At 39.9% G+C, this 25,709-nt stretch overlaps 1 protein-coding gene and 1 long non-coding RNA gene across 3 annotated transcripts in view; one reads left to right on the top strand and one right to left on the bottom strand.

Annotated features, from left to right (window-relative positions):
- LOC137334243 (uncharacterized) overlaps positions 1 to 25,709 on the bottom strand; it is a 170,549-nt gene that overhangs the window by 11,202 nt on the left and 133,638 nt on the right. Inside the window, exon 2 of the long non-coding RNA XR_010966112.1 lies at positions 7,781 to 7,912. This is a non-coding gene — a long non-coding RNA (uncharacterized lncRNA). The remainder of the gene's footprint in view (positions 1 to 7,780; positions 7,913 to 25,709) is intronic.
- suclg2 (succinate-CoA ligase GDP-forming subunit beta) overlaps positions 1 to 25,709 on the top strand; it is a 344,808-nt gene that overhangs the window by 228,870 nt on the left and 90,229 nt on the right. For both annotated transcript variants that reach the window (XM_067998875.1, XM_067998876.1), the window contains one exon: positions 4,015 to 4,157. In XM_067998875.1, the coding sequence (XP_067854976.1) occupies positions 4,015 to 4,157 (143 nt within the window). The remainder of the gene's footprint in view (positions 1 to 4,014; positions 4,158 to 25,709) is intronic.

Below are 25,709 nucleotides of genomic sequence, written 5' to 3'. Positions count from 1 at the left end.
CAGGTATTGGTGAGACCGTACCTGGAATACTGCATACAGTTTTGGTGTCCATACTTAAGAAAAGACATACTTGCTCTCGAGGCAGTACAAAGAAGGTTCACTCAGTTAATCCCGGGGATGAGGGGGCAGACATATGAGGAGAGGTTGAGTAGATTGGGACTCTACTCATTGGAGTTCAGAAGAATGAGAGGCGATTTTATTGAAACATATAAGATTGTGAAGGGGCTTGCTCGGGTGGATGCGGTAAGGATGTTCCCAAGGATAGGTGAAACTAGAAGTAGGAGGCATAATCTTAGAATAAGGGGCTGCTCTTTCAAAACTGAGATGAGGAGAAACTTCTTCACTCAGAGGGTGGTAGGTCTGTGGAATTTGCTGCCCCAGGAAGCTGTGGAAGCTACATCATTAAATAAATTTAAAACAATTGTAAACAATTTTACAACACCAAGTTATAGTCCAGCAATTTTATTTTAAATTCACAAGCTTTCGGAGGCTTCCTCCTTCGTCAGGTGAACGATGTGAAAATTTAAAACAGAAATAGACAGTTTCCTAGAAGTAAAGGGAATTAGTGGTTATGGGGAGCGGGCAGGAAATTGGACATGAATTTAGATTTGAGGTTAGGATCAGATCAGCCATGATCTTATTGAATGGCGGAGCAGGCTCGAAGGGCCGATTGGCCTACTCCTGCTCCTATTTCTTATGTTCTTATGTAAAGTACACATTTCATAAACTGATAATCTTGAAATAAATTTAAGCATAATCATCTAATCTGATACTGCTGTCGTCCTCGAAGTTTATTCTTCCACTGTGTTCTGAAACTAGATCATAATCCAGGCATTTCCTCTTTTTTGTACTCAAAAGAAAGCTCATCCATTGTTCAGCAAATTTAACATCTACTCATGAAACATTCATGGTCAGAATGTGGTAACCTGTTCTTGATGCTGAAATAAAAATATATAACAATGTAAACTGCTTACTATTTCATTTCATCTTGTAAATTGTTAGTAAAGTAATGGTAACTCGTTGGCCTAGAAATTCGATCGCTACCCACACTACTCATTGGTTGCACGTCAATCAGGGGTGCCGGATATCAGGCGTCTCTGATGCCACTAAAGGCAGCCAGCAACTTCTTAAAAGGGAGATACACTGAGTGCAACAGGAAGGAAACATTTATAAGTACAGAAATGGTTGCAGCAACACTCAGAGGGCACTAAGGTTCTCCGATGCTGCCTTGGAGGCTCTGGTGCAGGCTGTGGACAGCAGGAGGGAGATCCTCTTTCTCCCAGGGAGATGCCAGCAGCTTGGCACCCAAGACATGGCTGCAATGCAGGAAGAAGTTCAGTGACATCACTAGAGTTGTCAAGGTAAGAAAACAGCTCTTACGCTCTGCTCACACCTCCACCACTTATAGCCTCACTAATCACTAGACTCACAATACTCCCCTCCCCCACCTCCCTTCACTCCCCTACAATCACTCCACGACACCACCACCTCCTCCTCACACTCACCACTACTCTTACCCTCATTTCCCGACATATCACATCTCACATACTACATACCAGCTATTCTAAACTGACAGGCACTTTCCCCAAACATCTCACAAGGCTTTCACTAGCACATTCTTCTTTATTGCAGGAGAAGGTCACGCACAACCTGAGCTCGGAAGCTGCCACCAGAGGAGGCTGCACCCACCTGCATACCCTCTTCCCCCCTCGAAGCGAATGTGCTGGTGATCACGGGCAGGGGGAGAGTTATGACCATGGCGACTGGCAATGCTGGAGGTGACGTAGCGCAGAGTTTCTTCATACCTTATCCTTTTTTTCCCTTCTGACTTCTATCTCAGCTTATTGGCTCTGCATGACATACTGCAGATGCTTTCACCAGCCACTTCTATCTCTCTCTGTTCTCCCTTCTCATCACAAGCTAATCCTTGTTCCCCTCTTTCATTTTAGGTGCTGAAGATGTGAAAGCCCCTGTGCCAGTGCAGGAAGAGGAGGCCAGCCTTCCTGAAGATGCATCATCACCCAATCTCACCCTCGCAAACACCACTTCAGATACTGGCACCATGCTAGGTTAGAGGAGGTATCTTCACATGGTGAATCACTGGGCACAAATATGCAGGAGATATGGTGAGGGACAGGACATCACAGGTACCAGCTTGCTGGAGGGTGAGGTCACTCACTCATTCTGCTGCAGAGGACTCAGATACTGACCTCGAGCACCCGCCGACCAAAGAAGGCTGATGGGCATATTTTAGAAAATGCTAAGTGCCAGCTTGCGCACAATGTCACGTAGCATGGAGGAGTCCACTTCCAACTTGTCTCAAGGTTTCGTGCAGAGCATGGAGACCATAGACAAGCTGCTATTTTGGCTTTAGGGGCCACTGTTGACAGGGGCTTCCAGATTGTGACCTCATTGTTGCACTCTATTCTCAAGCAGTGCCGTGGGATTGCAGAGACGCAGTCATGGCTCCATGGGAGGGTGGAGTCCCTTACGATTGATAAAGATGCAAGGCTGGTGATGGGGAGAACACAGGACAATATAGGTGCAGTCTATGGCAGCTTGAAGCGTGCCACGCGGGCAAAGCCTAGTGCTCTCTCGTCCTACTTTGCTCTGTCCATAGGGAATGAGATGTAGGTATTCCTCCTGATGTAGAGAGCCTCGGTGACCTGCCTGATACATCGGTGGATTGTGAACTGGAAGATGCCGCTGATGTTACCTGCTGCGACCTGAAAAGAGCCCGTGGCACAATAGTTCAAGGCCATGGTGACCTTGACAGGTGCAGGCAGTGCTGTCCATGCTCTGGTGCAAAGCTCAAGTTATGTCTGCACCCGGTGATAAAGCTCGGTGACGGCCTCCTTTGTGAAGTGAAGCCACCTCAGTCATTGCTTCTCGGTAAAATTGATGTAGGAGGAGCGCTCCCTGACTACCCATTGTGGATATGGCCTCCTGTAGAGTGTCCCCCTCCTTCTTCCTCTTGTGCCATCTGCTCCTGCTCTCTGCTATCCTCCTTGTGGCCCCCCTTCCTCTAGCCTTGCAGGCAACGCTATGAGACCACCCATGACTGCAGCCAAACTATCTATGAGGCACCCAACAACAGTGCAACACCAGCAAAATCTTGTTCTGTGCAGACAAAGTGAACGTTCAAGAGTGAGAAAACACACCAAGAAATGTCCAGAAGTTAATCAGCAGCCTAAAACTACTAAGCTGCAAGATTCCTTTAACTGGAATTGGTGAGGGGTCCTTCCTGCTGGTTCGCACCACATGTTGCTGGGCGAGTTCAGAACGTGGCAAGTCATGCGCTGGGGCATACCAAAATCACAAACAGGTCCTGCAAGAACTGCAGGAAACTAATTTAAATAAGATAGTCAGCTCTTAACCTAATTCTGACGTGCACTCCTGTCGCCAACGGAGTTGCCTCCGCCAATATGGCGGGCGGTGCACTTCCGGCTTGAAATGAGCGTGCGCTTCCTGCCTGCCATATTGCAGGCATAGCAGGCCAAAAAACGGGCGTTGTGCGATCGAATTTCTAGGCCATTGACTACAACAGAAATATATATATCAATAAAACTGTAGCAGCCTTTTTTGTGTAGTCAAATCTTTGTTTGAACGTAAGCTATATTAATTTACACCTCTTTATCATGCTATATTTTCTCGAGAATTCACTGTTTTTAATTGAAAATGCACTTCCGTATTTTCCATTGATCAGCATGGAAGAAAGGAAAGGTAGCCATTAGATCAACAACTCAATCGAGCAAATACTATTGAATTGTTGATCAAGACTTAAAAGGATGGTATTGTGATTAGCTGTAGCAATAATATGAAGTCCAGTAAGTCTTGCTGCTCCATCTTCCATGTAAGGCTCCTTCTATAGTCAATGCTGTTAAATGTGAAAGTTTGTGCATAGAACTGTATATAATATTGCTAGATTTTTATAACTCTTCTGAATTGTTATCCTTGGTGTATTAGAAGATGATGTCTTGTAAGATTGTAAAAGATGATGTCTCTTATAAACAGTTAATGGAGCTGGCCTTGCCATGGCTACATGTGATATCATTGATCTTCATGGAGGAAAACCAGCAAACTTCCTCGATCTGGGTGGTGGTGTGCAAGAGAATCAGGTGTACCAGGCCTTTAAGCTGCTTACTGCAGATCCTAGGGTAAGACAACATATTTGCAAACACAAAAGATTTGTAACAACTTGAGAGGGAAGAGCAATGTAACAGAGTAGCAATGTTTTCTCATTGATATTTCTTTGTCGAGTTCAAGGTTTTATTAAATAATTTGAGTCTAAATGAAATTATTTTAATCACACACAGATTTGAGTTGAAAATAATATCCGTACACAAATGCTAAGTTGTTCATAGATTAATGCATGCATATTTTTCTGAGCACCAGTGATCTGTCAGTTATCTATATAACATTGTACTCCAGTCACAAAACTGATAGACTGTACATTTATATTTTCACATATTGCTTATTTGCAAATTGGGACAGTGCGAACCATCTGCAGAAATGTTGCTTAATACCAACAGGAGAAAATCAAATATGAATCCAAATAGCTTTCCTGTGGTATGCACCAAACTTTACTGTTACAATAAAGCTCCATTTTCTTTCATATCCACATGGCGGTAAATGTCATTAATTCAGCCACTTGTGGTTTTCTCGCTTTTTTCACTGTTATTTACTAATTCTTTGTGGATAGAGTACTGTTTTCAGTTTCTTATGTTTGACTCACTTCTAATTTAGCTCTTATGTGTTAAATTAAGCTACATAATGCAAAAAGATTGAAATCCTTTCTCTGAACTCAGCAGCAAATTGAGTGATTTTCATTAAAGCAGGTGCATCACATGGCTTCAAATCCCTGCAGAACAGCCTTTGCCTATGAGTACCCTCTCTGAAATATGGTGGTTCAGCAGGATTGCAAATCTGAAGATGTTACAGCCAAAGCTTTTAAAATATATTTTAATAGTATACAGTTAACTGCAGCACAAATAGGTCAGTTTAAAAAAGGAATACTGCTGAATTATGGTGATTAAAGTAGTATGTTAAGAAAAAGGGGTTATGCAATGGAACTGATGATTACAGTGGAGGGATAAGGCACCAAATAAGTAACTGCTTCATATGCATTAGCAATAGCACAGTGACTATGTTAATATGGAAGGGACTTTTCATTCTATTCATTCTTCTTGATGAGGATGGCCATTGTGTCAGGTGCTGAGGGAGCTAACATGAGAGTAACCTACTTGACCTTGTGCTCACTAGCCTTCTGTCACAGATACGTCTGTCCACAATAGCATTGGTATGAGTGGCCACCACACAGCCCTAGTGAAGACAAAGTCGTATCTTCGCACTGAAGATACTCTCTGTCATATAGTGTAGAACTATCACCATGCTAAGTGCGACAGTCTAAGGACTGATCGAGCAGCCCAAAACTGAATATCCATGCGGTGCTGCTGCTATCAGCAGAAAAATGATATACCATCACAAACCGTAACCTCATGGTCTGGCAAATACCTCACTCCTCCACCACCATCAAGCTGGGTGATCAATCCTGGTCCAATTGGGAGTGTAGAAGAGTGCACCAGGAGCAGCATCAAGCATACCTTAGAATGAGGCACCAAACTAGTGAAGCTACAACACAGGGATACCTGCAAGCTAAACAAAAAGAAGTAGGTTATACGCAGAGCTAATTGGTCCCACAACCAGCAAGACAGAGCAAAGCTTTATAGCCCCACCTCATCCAGCTGAGAAAAGTGATGGACAATGAGCATCCCCATCCTCAACCGTGGTGGAGCCTAGCACGCGACTGCAAGAGACAAGGCTGAAGTGATTACAAGTGTCTTCAGCCAAAAGTATCAAGTCGACAATCTCACTTGGCCTTCTCATAAGGGCTCCACCATCATGTGCCAGTATCCACTAATTTTTTTCATTCCACGTTAACTTAAGCAGCTGAATGTTCTGGACACAGCGAAGAATATGGACTCTGAGAACACCCGAGTTGTAGTGCTGAAGACCTGAGTATCAGAATTAGCCCCCATCCCCAACTACGCAGTGGAGCACCTGGGTCCACAGTGCAGGATACCACCAAGGTTGAAATCAGTGTTATAAAATAAAATAGGATGAGGTAGATCAAAAAGTAAGGATTAGTTCAAGCCAAACTTGGATTTTGGAAGACTGAGGAGACTAAGGGGTTTCACAGCTCTGAGGCCCTGGAAAAGAATAGGTTGGTGAAGATTCAATTGAAGACCATGTTGGAGAGTGTATCTGGAACTTAGAAGGAGCAAGAGAGAAGATTTCAAAGGAACACTGACCACATTAGTACTGATAAGAAAGAAAATCAGAAAAGTTATGTTGGGAGAGAGATAGAGATTGGAATCTACAGTTGAGAGAGAAACCAGTCAAAAAGCTTTTTCTTATATCCTGCCCCTGAGTGTGACAAGTTCTAGAAGGTTCTTTCAAATTTGACAGCACAATTCAAAATATTGACACAGACTTTTGGTTTATAGAGAGTTACAAGTTGTGATTCTCTAACACGCACTGAGACTCTGTGGGTTAACATAGTAATTGGGTGGCCCATGTACAGCATCGTATCATTAAAATTCTGTGAAAGACTGCCATCCCAAAGCCTTATTGCATAATGCAGTCCATTCTAGAAAAGGGAATTTTAACCACTTGTGGACTGATATCTATTATTTTCTACATACTTTTACCACCAGTAACTTACTATGTCTTTCTGCTTCTGTGTAATATGACGATTGTAAATAACTCTATTAGTTTTAGCCTGAATGTAATAGTCTGACAGTGTACTACTTACCACTTTTTGGAGTAAGCAGAACAATGCGATGGGCATCCCATGTTGTCTCCAGAACAATATACCATGATTGAGGGTGAATAATTTGTCCCAAGGCATTCTATTTCAATCCAAGTTAAAAGCGCTGAGAGAAAGATCGACCCATAACAATGTTGTGCAAGAGCTCTTGCAGCAATGTGATTACAAGCTGGCCTGTTGATCTGCTATGGCAAGGGTTCCTAATAGGCATTGTATGAAAAACAAATGAACATTTCTAATGTTTGTAAATTACACCTTCTGCAGCTAGCTTTCCATTTTTTTCTTTTCCCTGCGTACTGTCTAAATGATATAAATATTGTAGGGGCGTAGTATCCATAAACTTGTAAACAAATTCCCAGGCTTGTTGTACATTGGAAATAGAGCATTTGTGACTTTTCACGACAATGCCACATTGCTGGTGGAGGTTAAAGACAATCTGATTATGTAGCAAAGTTAATATCGCCTGTGTTCTCATTTGGATTAATACAACTTCTCTCAAAACTGTATCATTTTAAAGAATGAACTTTTCAATATATTTCCACACAAAAAAGTATTCTAAGCTTTTGTGCAGGTTGTAGATTTCAATACTATTAAAGTGAGGACTCTTAGCAACTTCAGCTTGCAGCATTTTTATAAAGCACTTGACAGTCATAACATTTTACAACTGCTGTCTTACATATACTTGTCTGAAAACTTATGGAAAAAGTTTAGTTGTGAGGGAGACTCTAGTAAATTTTAATCACATATTGAAGGCAAATTAAACAATGACTGCACAAATGAGGTAGCAGCTTAATTTTAGATATGTCAGAGTAGTTAATGAAGGCTAATGTACAGTATATGGCTGCTGGAAACTTTATCATCTTTCTCTTTCAAAGCATGCATTTTCTATAGTCATTACTCAGAACCGATGTCCCATTTCAAGCATACTGCACGTTTTACATACTCCATTACCTCTGCCTTCTCTGTTGTGTTTGCAGCATAGAAAGGCTTTTTCACGCTTTCCACTATCTCTCTGGAGGTGTTGGGTTAGGGATGAATCCACACTCCTTGAAGGGCTTCTGTCTTGCTTGGCTCAATTGGAACCTACAGATGAATTTTATTAATGTTGAAAATTTTCCGTGAGACATTGATGTAAAAGAAAATGTAAACTGGGCATGAAATTTCTTCTGTCACTCAGCTACCAGATTTTGGATGATTAAACCATTTATTTTGAAGGGATACAAGGCACTTTAATAATTCTGTCTTTTAGTAATTCTCTTCCATCTGAACTAATGGAATTCTTTTAGATGATTTTAGTCCCATTAATTTTATTGCACACTCTTCCAACCTACCCACGAGAATACACGTCACATCTTTTTGTTCTGAGCGTCTGCTATCTTGCAGCTTCAAGCCTAGGAAAATATGTGAACAAATTTAACTTATCTGTGTACCATAAATAATTTACTAGACTGTTGAATTTCCTCTTAATTATCTTTCACAATATATTGCATTCGGAAATTATCCTTTACTTAGTTTATAGATCATGCAATGCTCTGAGAAATTCCATGCCTGTAATGTTATTAGCTTGTAGAGGAAGCTTTAATAGAATCTGTGAACAGAGTTTAACATCATAATTTGACGTTGTTGTTGCTAGTCACAGTGGAAATGCTCTTTCTGCAAGGGTACAAAATGTATAGGGCAATTCTGCAGCATCTCATTTTGTTTTCATTTATATGAAATCAAGATGGAACTATGTATCAGATTTTTGTCAGAATGCGGCATAGGTGCACCCTACTGCTAAAACCTGTTGATGGCTGCTATTTTATTACGTATTATTATTACCTACAACTTTAAATAGAGGATTTGTCAGCTGTTTTCTGGAAATGGTGTTAATACACATTGTTCTCCAATCCCTTGTGAACGCAACATACTTTATTATACTGCAACATTTTCTCTTAATTATTTTCCACAATATACACCAAGCAAAGACCAAGTGCTTTCCCACACAAAGGGAGTGAAAATGGAAGAGTGAATTACTCCAGATTGTCTTGTGCATCTCTATATGATTGCTTCAAAACTGTCAATATCAGAAAACTGGACACAGTTATCTGGCACATCTGTCATATGTGGAATGTAACGTACCTAAAGGGGGCAAGAAATAACTTTAAAGTGAACCAAAAATATATAAATTCCTTTGTGGTTAAAATCAAATCCCTGATGTTTTCCTCCTGTTAATGCAGTGTTCTATTTATCACATCTTAAGTTGAATATTAGTGACACACATTGTGTTATCTAACTAATTTGTAACCTTATTCAGCAGAACATTTCAAGTAGGAGTAGAGGAGAATGTAATTTTGCCAGTAGAATTTAAGGTATAGGATTTTGAATTTTAATAGAGTCATAGAGTCATAGAGTTATACAGCACGGATAGAGGCCCTTCGGCCCATCGTGTCCGCGCCGGCCATCAGCCCTGTCTACTCTAATCCCATATTCCAGCATTTGGTCCGTAGCCTTGTATGCTAATAGAGTCATAGAGTAACTTCTTTAAAAAAATCATTTCCAAAGTATTATTAGTTGAAAATTTACATTAGCTGGTAAGTAATTATTGTTTCTTGAAAAAAACATTATTGAGAACAGTACCTTTAGTACATTATGTCTGCATTAATATTGGGCCAAATTTTGCTTTGCAGAGCACCAGACGGCGTCTTTCATTAGTTAGACTTGCCGTTGCACGTTTAGGCTTTTAAATTTTTTGCGTGGCAAGTTGCTGAAAGTGTGAGCTGATAACATCACAGTGAGGGAAACAGGGCATCTGGGACCTGAGTGAACAGGGCAAGCTACTGTGTATCTCCTTAACCAATCAGGTTGAAGGATTGTGAAATTAACAGCGCAAGGACTGAAAGGGAAATGTAAATTAGAATGGGTGAATTCAATGTCAGATCAGGTACAGAAAGAGAAATAAAGAGAGGGAAAGGAAAAGTTTTTAAAAAAAATTAAATTTTAAATTTTACATTTTTTTAAATCTCCAACAACAATTAAAACCTGAAGGAATGAGACTCCACACTTGTAATAGTTAATTTTCAGTGCTAGAGAGGTTGATTGGTGGTAATTGACACTTATGTCATTAAAATGGTACTTAGACTGGAATGGACAAGACTTAACTTTCTGTGGCGAGTTTAGTCCGTATCTACCACGAAAATAGGCAACTTCATATCTTTCAATGGTGAGGCAGACAGCAAGATGCCGTTTTCACAAAGCTAACGGAGGAGCGGTGCAACTCGGACAGCAACTTTTGGATTTTTGAGTTTAACCGTTCATCTGCCCCTCGTCTGAAGTTGCTGTATCATTTGCACATAAATAACGGCGAGTGCCATTAGCCTCACCATTATTTTAGTTCGGAAAAACTGGGCCATTAGTATTTCAGTAACTGACATTCCATGTGGCCTACAGAAATGAAGCACTATCTTTAAAAGTCTTAATGTGATTCTGTTTCCCTAATCATGAATAACAATTAGAAGCTGGGCAATGGTGGGGGTTGTTGGGCTGGAGGAGGTTACGGAGATGGGAGAGGCCAGGCCATGAAGGGATTTAAACAGGAGAATAAGAATTTTAAATTGGAGGCATTCGGGACTGGGAGCCAATGTATGGCAGCAAGGACAGAGGTGATAGATGAGCAGGAGCAAAGTTTTGGATGCGCTGAAGAGGGTGGAGGATGGGATGTTGGCCACGAGAGCATTGAAACAATCGAGTCCAGATAAAGGCATGGATGAGGGGTTCACCGGCAGGTGCACTGAGGTAGCGGTGGTGGTGGGTGATCCTTGTGATGCAGAGGATATAGGATTGGAAGCTCATCTCAGGGTTGAATAGGACTTGAGATTGCAAACAGTCTTTTTCACCCTGAGGCATTGCCAGGGACAGGGATGGAATCGGTGGCCAGGATATGAAGATTGTGGTAGGGGCTGACGACAATGGCTTTGGTTTTCCTAATGTCTCACTGGAGGAAATTCCAGCTTATTCACAACTTGGAAAGAAAGCTGTTTACAAAAGTCTACAAAAGACTATAATTTAGGTGTGCAATGGTATGCCACTGTGATATATGCACAATTTTTAGGAATAAAAAATAACAGTGCAAGAAAGAAAATAGCACCAATTATTTCCCATTAGGATGAAATGTTAAATTTTCAATGTGTGATTTTAATTAAAATCATCAAGGTAAAACAGCACAAAATGATATAAAACTTGATGTGCTGTCAGATTCCTGCCTTCAGTTAATCTTAATAAGCAAGGACTGAATACTTGCTAATCAATTTAGGATTCTTCTATTATACTGAAATTTATGGCTAAGAATTAAATTAGGTGAGGCTCATTAACTCTGCATTTAGTTATATAATTAAAAATCAATTCATGTTTTCATATAACTTGACTTGGACCTTATGCTTGGTACATAGGACATATAATATTTTTGATGGTGAAGATCGCTCACCATTGCAATGTAGCCCCTCATTTTAGGGACCCTGAAAGCACTTCTAACTGAGTTACCCAACCCATCTGTGTATTACTATATCTGTGGTTTCAAATTGCTTGTCAATTGTCTAAAAATGAAAATTTGCCTTTGTGTAGGTAATACCAAGATAACATTTTGGTTGTTCTCAACTATTTTCAACAGGGTTTTTTTAAAAATAAAAATGAAAGTTTAAGGTGTTTTTAAGGGTGCATTTACACTGCAAGTTTAATGTTGGTGTAAAGCAATAATAGCTTTGTACCAATGCCAAACTGGCAGTGTAAAGCTGGAGTCAGAGCCCAACCTGATTTTTGGATCAAAGCAGAGAGAGACTCCATGGAGTTGTATGGTCAGGTAGATTTAAAAGGTGTCTGCTGCACTCCATGGACACTTTTTAAATCTATCTGATAGTAATTTAAATATTTAGGTGAGATGAGATTCTCCTCTTCGCGTTCACTAAACATTTAAATTTCCAACTTCTGAGAGTCAATTCTGCCTGTGCAGGTACCCAGGCATGCGAAGGGCTCTTTGCTAAACAGGACAGACAGACCTTTGGCCAGGCAGGAGTCAGGTAATGTTAACATGGTTCTGCCTTTCTGGAACCCAAACTGCAGCTACTGATCTCAGCTATATTGTAAGGTAGCCTCAAATAATAATGTAGTAGCAGTCATGGGAGCAGCAGCAGATGTAATAGTTATGATGGTCTGTGTTGGTGAGCTGATGAAGCTTTGTATGTTATGGACCAGGAATTAGAGCCAAAAAGATGACCAGAAAATGAAAAAGGCAGAGGACAATTCATATTAAGGGTTTACGTTACAAAGATGAGAGGCCAAACAAGGATGATTGAATTTGAGGAGCTGGGTCTCCACACAGTGTTACCTAGCACTTGTCCAAGTTGTTAATTCCATGACAAACTTTAAAGAAAAGTTTCCAAGATTGTCTTTTTAATGAATATTCTATTTATTATCAACCATTCATCTAAATAAATAAAAATCTTAGGTCTAGCAAGCATCTGTGGCATCATATCTGATAATCAGATTTATCTCATTATGATATGATAGATATCAGATATGATACCACAATTGCATTCTGTATCGAGTTACATCGAAAGTATAGCACAGAAACAGGCCATTTGGCCCAACTGGTCTATGCCAGCGTTTATGTTCCACATGAGACTCCTCCCTCCTCCCTCCCTACTTCATCTAATTCTATCAGGATACCCCTCTATTCCTTTCTCCCTCACGTGCTTATCTAGCTTTCCCTTAACTGCATCAATGCTATTTGCCTCAACTACTCCTTGTGATAGTATGTTCCACATTGTAACCACTCTTTGAGTAAAGAAGTTTCTCTTGAATTCCCTATTGGATTTATTATTGACTGTTTTATATTTATGACCTCTAGTTTTGGACTCTCCCACAAGTGGAAACATTTTCTCTATGTCAACCCTATCAAACCCTATCATTATCTCAAAGACCTCTTATCAGGTCACCCCTCATCCTTCTCTTTTCTAGAGAGGAGAGCCCCAGCCTGTTCAGCCTTTCCTGGTAAGAATATCCTTAGTTCTGGTAACATCCTTGTGAATCTTGTTTGCACTCTTTCCCCCTCTATATCCTTTCTATAATATGAAGACCAGAATTGTGCACAATACTCCAAGCTTGGTCTAATCAAGGTTCTGTACAAGTTTAACATAACTTCTTTGCTTTTCAATTCTATCCCTCTAGAAATGAACCCTAGTACTTGATTTGCCTTTATTATGGCCTTATTAACCTGCATTGCTACTTTTAGTGATTTGTCTATCTGTACCTCTGGATCCCTTTGCTCCTCTATCCGGTTTAGACTCTTATTATCCGAGCAGTATGTGGCCTCTTTATTCTTCCTACCAAAATGCACCACTTCACACTTATCTATATTGAAATTCATTTGCCAGTTATATGCCCATTCTGCAAGTTTATTAGTGTCCTCTTGCATTTTAATGCATTCTTCCTTTGTATTAACTACGCCCCCAATTTGGTTTCGTCCACAAATTTTGAAATTGTACTTCCAATTCCTGAATCCAAATTGTTAATGTAAATTGTGAACAACAGTGGTCCCAGCACCGATCTCTGTGGAGCGCCACTTCCCATCTTTTGCCAGTCTGAGTAGCTACCCTTAACCCCTACTCTCTGTTTTCTGTTTTGTGGCCAACTTGCTATCCATTCTGCTACCTGTCCCCTGACTCCACATGCTCTGACCTTAGCCATGAGTTTACAATGTGGTACCTTATCAAAGACCTTTTGAAAATCCAAATATGTTACATCTACTTCATTTCCCTTGTCTACTCCTTCTATTACTTCTTCAAAGAATTCAGTAAGGTTGGTCAAGCATGGCTTTCCCTACAGAAATCAGTGCTGACTATTCTTTAGTATATTTTCATTCTCTAGATCTATTACATCTTTGAGTAAAGATTCCATTATCTTTCCTACCACCAACATTAAGCTATAGTTCCCTGGACTTGTTCTACCTCCCTTTTTAAATATAGGAATAACATTAGCTGTCCACCTGTCATTCTAGTGAATTTTTATATATATACGATAGGCCTAAGATTTTTATTTATATAGGCTGATGGTTGAAGAAAGCCTACATATTTCAAAGATTCTGTTTGTGGCAGGTTGCATCATTATCAAGTGGCCCACTACAACTTGTAACCTTGCACTTCTCAATTATCTTAGTGAATAGTAGAATGATTGCATTTAATTGCTTTTGATCGTATCTACGTTTTCCTTTGCCTAGGGTTCACATTTTGCCTTTCAGTCTTCAGATTAGTGCTTAATGGTGTCAGCAGCACATGCAAGACCTGTTTTGGTTGCTGGATGGGGTTATTTTATTTATTTTTTAGTCCAGTCTGTTGAGACTGTCTAATGAAGGCTGCACAGAACTAGGATTTAAGCTTGAAGTATGCTAAACACCATCTCAACTCTAGAATGCTACGGCCTTGCCCCATTTGCACCAAGGCCCATAGCTCCATCACCACCATTCTTGTGAAGCTCCGCTGGCTCCCCTGCGCTAATGAATTGACTTTAAGATCATTATCCACTTCAAATCCATTCGTGGCCTTGTCCCACCCTACCTCAGCGATCTCCAGCCTTATCTCCCAATACACACCATTGCTTCTCTGACACTGGCTTAAGTCCTTGTTCCTTGTCCTCGCTCTCCCACCATCTGCACCCTGCTATGCCCTTGGCCTCTAGCACTTTCTCCCTTACTATCGCCCATCTTGTCAGTTCCCTCGCTGTTTGCCAAAGATTTTTAAACACCCTTCTCTTCAACTGTGGTTTCATGCCTCCACCCCCTTTTCCTTTCTCTTCCCCGCTTGTTGGCCCCGGAAGGTGCCCTTAGACATATGAGACTACTTGAAGAGCACTACAGAAAGTTTTTATTCTCTCCCAAATACTTTCATCTTTCATCCATAATGTAAGGCTATTGATGGTTCATTTTAGCAGATTAATAGAAGGCTTTTTATTACAGTCTAAATGTGGAGATTGAGGGATGTTTCAGCATATCTTGTACTGAACTCTATGTTGGTATGGTTGGAATAGTAGAATAACACAACATTCTACTTTTTTCATAGTAAAGTTCTGTACATCTTTCTGCTTAAAAGTAAAATTCGGTATTTTAAATGAAAGTATAAACATTATACTATAAAATAAATTCATGTTAACATCAGCCTCATCCCTCTGGGGGAAAAAAGATCTTTTCAGATACTTATAGTTAGCTTTATGTTTGGTTGTAAATCAAGTCAACACTGCACGATTGATGTGGTTCACTTTATGCTAATTAATCTGAAACTTCTAAGACATTTGAGAGGCAGTTAAAATGCTTTAAATAATTAACTAGTAGAAAGTGTATAAAATAATCAGGCATTAAAATAACTTCCCTTTAAAACTCCAGTAGTCTGAAACTATAAATAAGTGTAATATTTATAGCCCATTTCATAAACTGAATCGCAAGCTACACCTTTGAGATCTAGGAGCTAGTATATCTGGTAAATTAATTTTGTTAATGGCACATTTAAGTACTTTTTACATATGCAGAGAGCTCACATATTAAAATGCAAGATTTTGTGGGCAGGTGGAATTTGCTAAAAACATCCCCTGAGCCAAGTAAAATTTTGTTCCACTTTATAAAATTGCCTGACTTTAGTAATAAAGGAGGCAGCCAAGCCTATACTTGGAGATGCCCAAGGCTTGCATTGGCTCAATTGTACATAAATTATACAGTGGCTTTACAGAAGATTTGTTTCCATATTCCCAAGTTTGATTTGAAGATAAATGCTACTACATTAAGATTACCAAAATGAAGAGGGATGATATGATGATGCATTGGTTTGGAAGTTACTAATAATGAAAAAGGTTTGAAAAATTAAATAAGTAGTTGTGCCATATCATTTTGAGATTATTTTCTTAATGAAAATAGAATTGCCTCAAAGCTATTGGGCGTAATCGAACAAAAAGTGTAATCATTTTTAAATGACTGGTAGATTTATGCATAAAAGTAAAAATACAAGATTAGAATTTATTGTAAGAATTTGATGTATCACTCTATACTGATTACATTTCTTTTGTTCTATTTTATAATATTTGGCATTGCAAATTTCCAACAAATCACTTTGGAAATGTTTGGAAAGAAAGGGTTTTGTAGGAACTTTCAGTACTTGGAATTTAAATACAAATGATTATGCAACAGGAACACTTTAAAGATTAAAATTTATTTTTGATATTAATTTGGTATTGACAGTTCTTCAAAGTTAGCAAATTGATAAACTGCTTTCCGTCAATGAGAAACGTTTAATTTAGTTGTTTTCAGACAATAGGTCCTTTGAATTATGCAGTATTAGTAACACATAATGATCTTCTGCAGTTCTGTCATGTTCCATAAGGTATTGTGTACCCAATTTCCCCTTGTGGATGGCTCTATGCTCAGTGTCTTCACTTAAGTAGCATCTAAATATGAGATGAGCAGTTTTTTTTCTGCTGTAATGTGTATTTAAAGTCAGTCATTAATATTGAGTTACACTGAGGCTACAGCACAGGAACAGGCCATTCAGCCCAACTGATCTATGCTGGCATTTATGCTCCACCCAAGCCCCCTATCAGCATACCCTTCTATTCCTTTCTCCCTCATTTGCTTATCTATGCATCTATGCTATTTGCCTCAACTGCTCCTTGCGGTAGCACATTCCACATTCTTACCACTCTTTGGGTAAAGGAGTTTCCCCTGAATTCCCTATTAAATTTATTAGTGACTCTCTTAAATTTATGATCTCTGGTTTTGGACTCCCCCACAAGTGGAAACATTTTCTCTACTTCTGCCCTATCAAACCCTTTCATTATCCTAAAGACCTCTATCAGGTTACCCTCAGCCTTCTCTTTCCTAGAGAAAAGAGCCCCAGCCTAGTTAAGCATATGGTATGTATTTACGGTCAATTCATTGCACGCTTTTAAAAAAAGAACATGTAGTAACTGTTGCTATTACTTTAACAGGATTTTGATCCACATTACGAATCTGATCTATTATTTTTGCTCAATTTTATTTGCTATTTTCAAACATTGTTGCTGTGTATCTGTGGAATATAGTTTCCTAGACCACTTTAGGCATACTTTAGAAATATACGCTGCAACTTTAAAGCAGATTGTAGCATATCTCTTTATTAGAAAATCTACGGCTGCAATGCATGAATCTCTGTTGAAGGAGTTATAAAAGAACAAATTACCTTTTTCTACAAAGTCAGAGAAACCTTATCAGAATTTTGTAGTTTTTGTTGTTTCCCTGGAGGTTCTCATCCACAACTACTGATTGAGAATGTGTTCTGTGGATGATGAAGGATTTGCCTTTAATCAAAATTTTACATTGCAAAAGGAAGGGAACTTTTTTTCCTGTTATGTATGGTGATGATTCAGAAACATGAATATTTATTTGTTTGTGCTTGTGGATTGCAGATTATTAGACAGATAGTAATAAGTATTGGTAGGCAACAAAAAAATGTGAAGCTGCTATGTGACTGTCCAAATGGAAATGGTTTGGAAACATTTTTAGTTCCTGGTGCGATACTCACAAGAGTTGTGCTCAGGACATTGGGAGACATCAACTGCAAAATGAGCTTGTTTTACCATCAAGTTTGCATTTACAAGATTATACATTGTTACTACATTTATTTTAGTATAAGTCTCAGTTATTGGTTCCAAATGTGTGCCATTGGCATCAAGTTAAAAAAGTTGTAATTGTTTAACATTTTGAATACCTTCAGTTATTCCAATCCAGGGGTATCAAACAGGTTATTTAATTGGGAGTCTAACTAATTAGTACAGTGATCATAAAATATAGCCTGATTAGCTAGTTAATGACATTAATCTACTTTAAAATCATGGAACATACAATGAATTGTTAATGTGTACTACTTAGATTCTGTCTATTAATGGGTGTAACAAATGATCCAGCAGTAAGTACCTTGAACTAATCAAAGCAAGAAGTGTCCCCTCTTCCATAGTAAAAGCCACTTGATCATATTTTATACCCTTATTAAGTGTTCACTGAGTGCTGAAGAACTGTAATTCGGTAAATGGACAGCTCTGTAACTGCGCAGATATCTGTTCATTTCATTTACTTAATTTGTTCATTTCATGTAAGTATTTTTGCCAAATGTTTTTTGTGAAGTGGTTGTTGAAAAGGCAATAGCATTTTATTGGTTTTCTTTTCTGCTCCTGGCACAGAGGAGAAATTATCCTGCAGTCAGTGGTCTGAAGCAGATATGACGTTTCCAATTTTTGTGTTAATTAGTATAGCTGAAAGACTTAATTGGCAGTTTTACTATGTTACATAGTTTATTACAGGAGTTCAATAAAAATATTGCTTTCTATGCATACCATAAGTGTTGTGAAAGCACAGTCAACTGTACTACACATAGACTTTTTGTCTTGCACCATTGTTGATAGTATGCTCCCACATCACCTGTTAATTGCCGATGATATTAGTTCTCTGCTTTATTAGGATTTAAGAAGCTGGTTTTATCTTCCAAACAAAATGTGCAAACGAGAGCTTTCCAGTTTGAGTTGGACAAGTTTGGCACTGGAACAATAGAGATATGAAAAGATAGTAAGATGAATTGAAAATAATTAACATGCTATAGTTTTTTTTACTAGAAAAGACTGTAGTAGCATGCTACCTGTCATATGAAGTAATGACTTTGACATTACATGCAAAGCAGTCTCAGACAGGGTCAAAAATCAACAATTCCCCTCAAAATAGGACTTGTCTATTTAGACTACTTCCCCACAGGTAGTAGATGAACAGTGGCCTTAAAGGGACAGGCCAGGGGTGGGGGGGGGGGGGAAGGTTCATCTTAGCAGCCAAACATCACATCTGTGCTCCAGGCTACCCATAAACTGCACTATGGGAAATCTAATATTTTAAAATTATTTTTTTTTCCTTTGACTGCTTTGGGAGTTCCACACAAAAGTGACATTGGTTAAGTTAAACATACTTAGTTGAGATATTAGCCAACTAGTTGATAAATATTCATTAGTTTATTACAAGTTTATATATTGCCGGAATACATTTAATGGATATTTCAGACTTTGCAGGGAAAAACTTCAGTTTAGGGGAAGAAAGATATGAGCAAATTGAAATGGTGATGTGTCTCTTCAATATATCGAATTTATGTCAGGACAGCAAGATCAGGGTGACTAATCCAAATTCTCTTGTGCTAATAATTGGGGCAACAGGCAAAAATCTTGATTTTTTTTTTAGGATGCTATTTCTAGGAATTGCTATGTGATCTAAAAGAGAAGGATGATAACTACCAGTTATACTGTGAATGACAGCGATCAGGACTATTTTCTTCCTACTCCCATGTCTTTAGTGTGATTTTTTAAAATCTCTTGAATTCTGCAAGGGAGGGTTTTGCATAGCTGAGTTACAGAATGCTTTTACCAAAATTCTAACATGAACTGATTCTCCACTGGCAATGAGTAGCACTGTGAATTTTTCAACTGTCTTGAGGTATAGGTGGCAGATGTTCTTTCCTACATGAACCACTGGCGATGCAGACTAAAGATGTAGTGGCAATCTGTTGGTAAGATTCACAAGAAGTGTCCAATGGCATAGATAAGCTTTCAAAGAAACCAGGCTCGTTTTGGAATAAACAATCATAAATTGTAAATTATTAAAAAAAAACTGTTATTGGGATTGTAGGTACTTGGATTCTAACTCTCAAATTCAGTAGACGTCAGGTGTTTCCTTAAAAGAAGGGAAGGAAAACTGGAGAGAGAAACATCACTAGACACCTCATTTTGTCTTTTTGGTCAGTTCAGGGTGACATTAGTGGCGGCCTATAGGTGGCTCATCTACTCTCAGCTACAGAATGACTGCAGTGTGAGGATAACATGGAAAGGGGAAATATTAGAGGGAGCCTTCCTGGCAGCACGTATCAAAAGTATGAGAATTCTGGCTACCTCACAACACCATCATCTTAATGAACTTCTGCTGGTGTTGCCTGGGCTAATGTATATTTTAGGATAGCATATACAGAACCTGTGTTACTTTGGCTCCAGACTTCCTGCTTTTCACTGGATACTGGGCAGATTAGTGGAAGGATAGCCTTGTTAGCTCAAATCCAACAAAGTATGGGAGATTATATTGCTGAAAAATCACTCTGTGCCGTCAAGGGAGCATTTCTGGTGACAGACGGTTATGACAAAGTAGGATCTTTTGCTCACATCTCTGTAATAAATCACTATAAAAAGGTGAGTGTACATAGAATCATAGAAAATTTACGGCACAGAAGGAGGCCATTCGGCCCATCATGTCAGCGCCGGCTGAAAATGAGCCACCCAGCCTAATCCCACTTTCCAGCACTTGGTCCATAGCCTTGTAGGTCATGGCACTTAAGGTGCACATCCAGATACTTTTTAAATGAGTTGAAGGCTTTAGCCTCTACCACCCTTTCAGGCAATGAGTTCCAGACCCCTACCACCGTCTGGGTGAAAACATTTTCCTCAGGTCCCCTCTAATCCTTTTACCAATTACTTTAAATCTGTACCCCCTGGTTATTGACCTCTCTGGTAAGGGAAATAGGTCCTTCCTATCCACTGTATCTAGTCCCGTCCTAATTTTCTACACCTCAATTAAATCACCCCTCAGCCTCCTCTGTTCCAAAGAAAACAACCCCAGCCTATCCAATCTTTCCTCATAGCTAAAATTCTCCAGTCCTGGCAACATCCACGTATATCTCCTCTGTACCCTCTCCAGTACAATTACATCCTTCCTGTAATGTGGTGACCAGAACTGTATGCAGTACTCAGGCTGTGGCCTAACCAGTGTTTTATACAGTTCCAGCATAACCTCCCTGCTCTTATATTCTATGCCTCGGCTGATAAAGGAAAGTATTCCATATGCCTTCTTAACCACCTTATCTACCAGTCCTACTACCTTCAGGGATCTCTGGACATGCACTCCAAGGTCCCTCACTTCCTCTACACCTTTCAGTATCCTCCCATTTATTGTGTACTGCCTTGCCTTGTTTGTCCTCCCCAAATGCATTACCTCACACTTCTCCAGATTGAATTCCATTTGCCACTTTTCTGCCCACCTGACCAGTCCATTGATATCTTCCTGCAGTCCACAGCTTTCCTCCTCACTATCAACCACACGGCCAATTTTTGTATCATATGCAAGCTTCTTAATCATGTCCCCTACATTTAAGTCCAAAGCCTTAATATATATCACAAAAAACCAGGGACCTAGTACTGAACCATGCGGAACCCCACTAGAAACAGCCTTCCAGTCACAAAAACACCCGTTGACCATTACTCTTTGCTTCCTGCCACTGAGCCAATTTTGGATCCAACTTGCCACTCTCCCTTGGACACCATGGGCTTGTACATTTTTGACCAGTCTGCCATGTGGGACCTTGTCGAAAGCCTTGCTAAAATCCATGTAGACTAAATCAAATGCACTACCCTCATCAACCCTCCTTGTTACCTCCTCAAAAAATGCAATCAAGTTAGTCAGACACGACCTTCCCTTAACAAATCCACGCTGACTGTCCTTGATTACTCCGTGCCTTTCTAAGTGACGGTTTATCCTGTCCCTCAGAATTGTTTCCAATAATTAACCCACCACCAAGGTTAGACTGACTGGCCTGTAATTACTCGGTCTATCCCTCGCTCCCTTTTTAAACAATGGTACAACGTTAGCAGTCCTCCAATCCTCCGGCACCACACCTGTATCCAGTGAAGATTGGAAAATGATGGTCAGAGCCTCCGCTGTTTCCTCCCTTGCTTCTCTTAACGGCCTGGGATACATTTCATGGTATTTATTTAGGTGTCAGGTCAGCTTGTGAAAGCGGATAAAAAAGCATACGGGTTCCTGGGCTTTATAATTAGAGGCATCGAGTACAAAAGTATGGACGTCATGATGAACTTTATATAACACTGGTTCGGCCACAACTGGAGTATTGTGTCCAGTTCTGGGCACCGCTCTTCAGGAAAGATCTGAAGGCCTTAGAAAGGGTGCAGAAGAGATTTACTAGAATGATTCCAGGAACGAGGGACTTTAGTTATGTGGATAGGCTGGAGAAGCTTGGATTGTTCTCCTTGGAACAGAGACAGTTGCAAGGAGAATTGATAGAGATATTCAAAATAATGAAGGGTCTAGACTGAATAGATAGAGAGAAACTGTTCCCATTGGCAGAAGGTTCAAGGACTAGAGGGTATAGATTTAAGGTGATTGGCAAAAGATCCAAAGGTGACATGAGGAAAAACATTTTTTACACAGCGAGTGGTTAGGATCTGGAATGCACTGCCCGAGGGGGTGGTGGAGGCAGATTCAATCATGGCCTTCAAAAGAGAACTGGATAAGTACTTGAAAGGAAAATAATTGCAGGGTTACGGGGAAAGGGCGGGGGAGTGGGACTAGCTGTATTGCTCTTGCATAGAGCCAGCGCAGATTTGATGAGCCGAATAGCCTCCTTCCATGTTGTAACCTTTCTATGATTCTATCTACTTTCAAAGATGCTATCTACTTTCAAAGATGCTAACTCCCTTAATACTTCCTCTCTCACTAAGCTTATCCCATCCAATATTTCACACTCCTCCTTACCTACATTGTCTGCATTGTCCCTCTCTTTTGTGAAGACAGACGCAAAGTATTCATTAAGAACCATACCCACATCTTCTGCCTCCATACGTAGGTTACCTTTTCAGTCTTTAATAGGCCCTACTTTTTCCTTAGTTATCCTCTTGTTCTTAATGTATTTATAAAACATCTTTGGGTTTTCCTTGATTTTACTTGCCAATATTTTTTCATGCCCTCTCTTTGCTTTCATAATTTCCTTTTTAATTTCACCCCTGCACTTTTTATACTCCTCTAGGCTTTCTGTAGATTTGAATTCTCGGTGTCTGACATAAGCTTTCCTTTTCTGCCTTATCTTACCCTGTATGCTGCTTGACATCCGGGGGTCTAGATTCGGCAGCCCCATCCTTGTTTATTCTGCACCCCTTGAATGCCCCAGGAATCTAAAGCCCTCCCTCCTGCACCATCTCTCCAGCCACGCATTCATCTGCGCTATCCTCCTATTTCTATACACTACTACCATATTTGAAAACATGATAAAAAAACTAAAGCAACATAAAATAATGAATGGAACAATTATTTTTAAGTTGCTTAAATGTTCAGCAAAATTGCTGCTACTCTATAGTTGCTAGAAAATTATTGAGCTGAAACAGTTGAAATGGAATCTTTTCAAAGAATCCTACTAGGTTTACTGTGTCCTCCCAGCAGATTGAACATATAGCTTGATTCTGCATAAACAATTTCAATATCCATATTTTGATTGATAGAGGACTATGTACATTTAGACTAAGAGCTGACTTGTTAGAGATATTTAAAATTATGAGAGTTCAATAGGGTAGATATAGACAAGATGTTTCCACTTGTGGGGAGTCCAATTCTAGGGGCCATAAATATAAGATAGTCACTAATAAATTCTCCACATCACTAATAAATTCAAGAGAGAAATCAGGAGAAACTTCTTTATTCAGAGAGTGATGAGAATGTAGAACTCGCTACCACATGGAGTGGTTGAGGCGAATAGCATAGATGCATTTAAGGGAAAGCTAAATAAGTACGTGAGGGAGAAAGGAATAGAAGGATATGTTGATCGGGTAAGATGAGGAGGCTGGTGTGGAGTATAAACACCGGCATTGACTGTGCTGTAAATTCTATGTAATAGTGATCTATGTTTTAAAAAAAAACTTGTCAGTTATGGCTGCTAGTTGTGACATTTGAAACAATTATGAATTATTGATTTGGTTTTTCAAGCCATGCCTCATAGAAGAATCATAGAAATTTACGGCACAGAAGGAGGCCATTCGGCCCATCGTGTCGGTGCTGGCCAAGTAAGAGCTATCCAGCCTAATCCCATTTCCCAACTCTTGGTCCGTAGCCTTGTAGGTTACGGCACTACAAATGCGTATCCATGTACTTTTTAAATGCAACGAGGGTTTCTGTCTCTACCACCCTTTCAGGCAGTGAGTTCCAGACCCCCACCACTCTCTGGGTGAAAAAAGTTCTCCACAGCTCCCCTCTGATCCTTCTACCAATTACTTTAAATCTATGTCCCCTGGTTATTGACCTCTCTGCTAAAGGAAATAGGTCCTTCCTATCCATTCTATCTAGGCCCCTCGTGATTTTATACACCTCAATTAAATCACCCCTCAACCTCTTCTGTTCCAAAGAAAACAACCCCAGCCTATCCAATCTTTCCTCATAGCTAAAATTCTTCAGTCCTGGCAACAACCTCGTAAACCTCCTCTGTACCCTCTCTATTGCAATCACATCTTTCCTGTAATGTGGTGACCAGAACTATACGCAATAATCAAGTACTCAGGCCTAACTAGTGTTTTATACAGTTCTAGCATAACCTCCCTGCTCCTTTATTCTATGCCTCGGCTAATAAAGGAAAGTATCCCGTAAGCTGCCTTAACCACCTGATCTACCTGTCCTGCTACCTTCAGGGATCTCTGGACATGCACTCCATGGTCCCTCACTTCCTCTACTCCTCTGAGTATCCTACCATCTATTATGTATTCCCTTGCCTTGTTTGCTCTCCCCTAGTGCATTACCTCACACTTTTCTGGATTGAATTCCATTTGCCACTTTTCTGCCCACCTGACCAGTCCATTGATATCTCCCTGCAGTCTATTGTTTTCCTCCTCACCATCAACCACACGACCAATTTTTGTATCATCTGCAAACTTCTTAATCATGCCCCCTACATTTAAGTCTAAATCGTTAATATATACCACCAAAAGCAAGGGACCTAGTACTGAGCCCCGCGGAACCCCACTGAAAACAGCCTTCCTGTCGCAAAAACACCTGTTGACCATTACCCTTTGCTTCCTGCCACTGAGCCAATTTTGGATCCAACTTGCCACTTTCTCTTGGGTCCCATGGGCTTTTACTTTTCTGACCAGTCTGCCGTGTGGGACCTTGTCAAAAGCCGTGCTAAAATCCAGGTAGACTACATCAAACACGCCACCCTCATCGACCCTCCTTGTTACCTCCTCAAGAAATTCAGTCAAGTTAGTCAGACACAACCTTCCCTTAACAAATCCATGCCGACTGTCCTTGATTAATCTGTGTCTCTCTAAATGACGATTAATACTATCCCTCAGAATTGTTTCCAATAATTTGCCCACCACCGAGCTTAGGCTGACTGGCCTGTAATTACTCAGTCTATTTCTTTTTCCCTTTTTAAACAATGGTACAACATTAGCAGTCCTCTGACACCATGCCTGTAGCCAGAGAGGATTGGAAAATGATGGTCAGAGCCTCCGCTATTTCCTCCCTTGTTTCTTTTATCAGCCTGAGATACGTTTCATCCGGGCCTGGCGATTTATCTGCTTTCAAAGATGCTAATCCCCTTAATATTTTCTCCCTCGCTATGTTTATCCCATCCAATATTTCACACTGCTCCTCCTTAACTACAGTGTCTGCATCGTCCCCTCTTTCGTGAAGACAGACGCAAAGTATTCATTAAGAACCATACCCACGCCTTCCGCCTGCACACACAGGTTACCTCTCTAATAGGCCCTACTCTTTCCCACCTCATGATGAAACAGCTGCCATTTCTTACTGGCAGCATGAGTCAAGCTATGAGCCATATATGTCTATTTTGATCTGAGCCTGTTAGAACTTTCAGCTGCAATAACACCTGTGTATGGGTGAATATTTAACATATATGTACATCAGTGTTATGTGTGCTAAACAACAAAAAATATGGATACTTACAAAAAATGGCATACTTATAACTACTACTGAAGCTCCATTATATTTGAAGTAGCAACATTTTGTTGCTTTTCTGCA

This window comes from Heptranchias perlo, chromosome 17, assembly GCF_035084215.1.
Source record: "Heptranchias perlo isolate sHepPer1 chromosome 17, sHepPer1.hap1, whole genome shotgun sequence".
Lineage (NCBI taxonomy): Eukaryota > Metazoa > Chordata > Chondrichthyes > Hexanchiformes > Hexanchidae > Heptranchias > Heptranchias perlo.
This window is presented reverse-complemented; position numbering and strand designations above follow the sequence as displayed.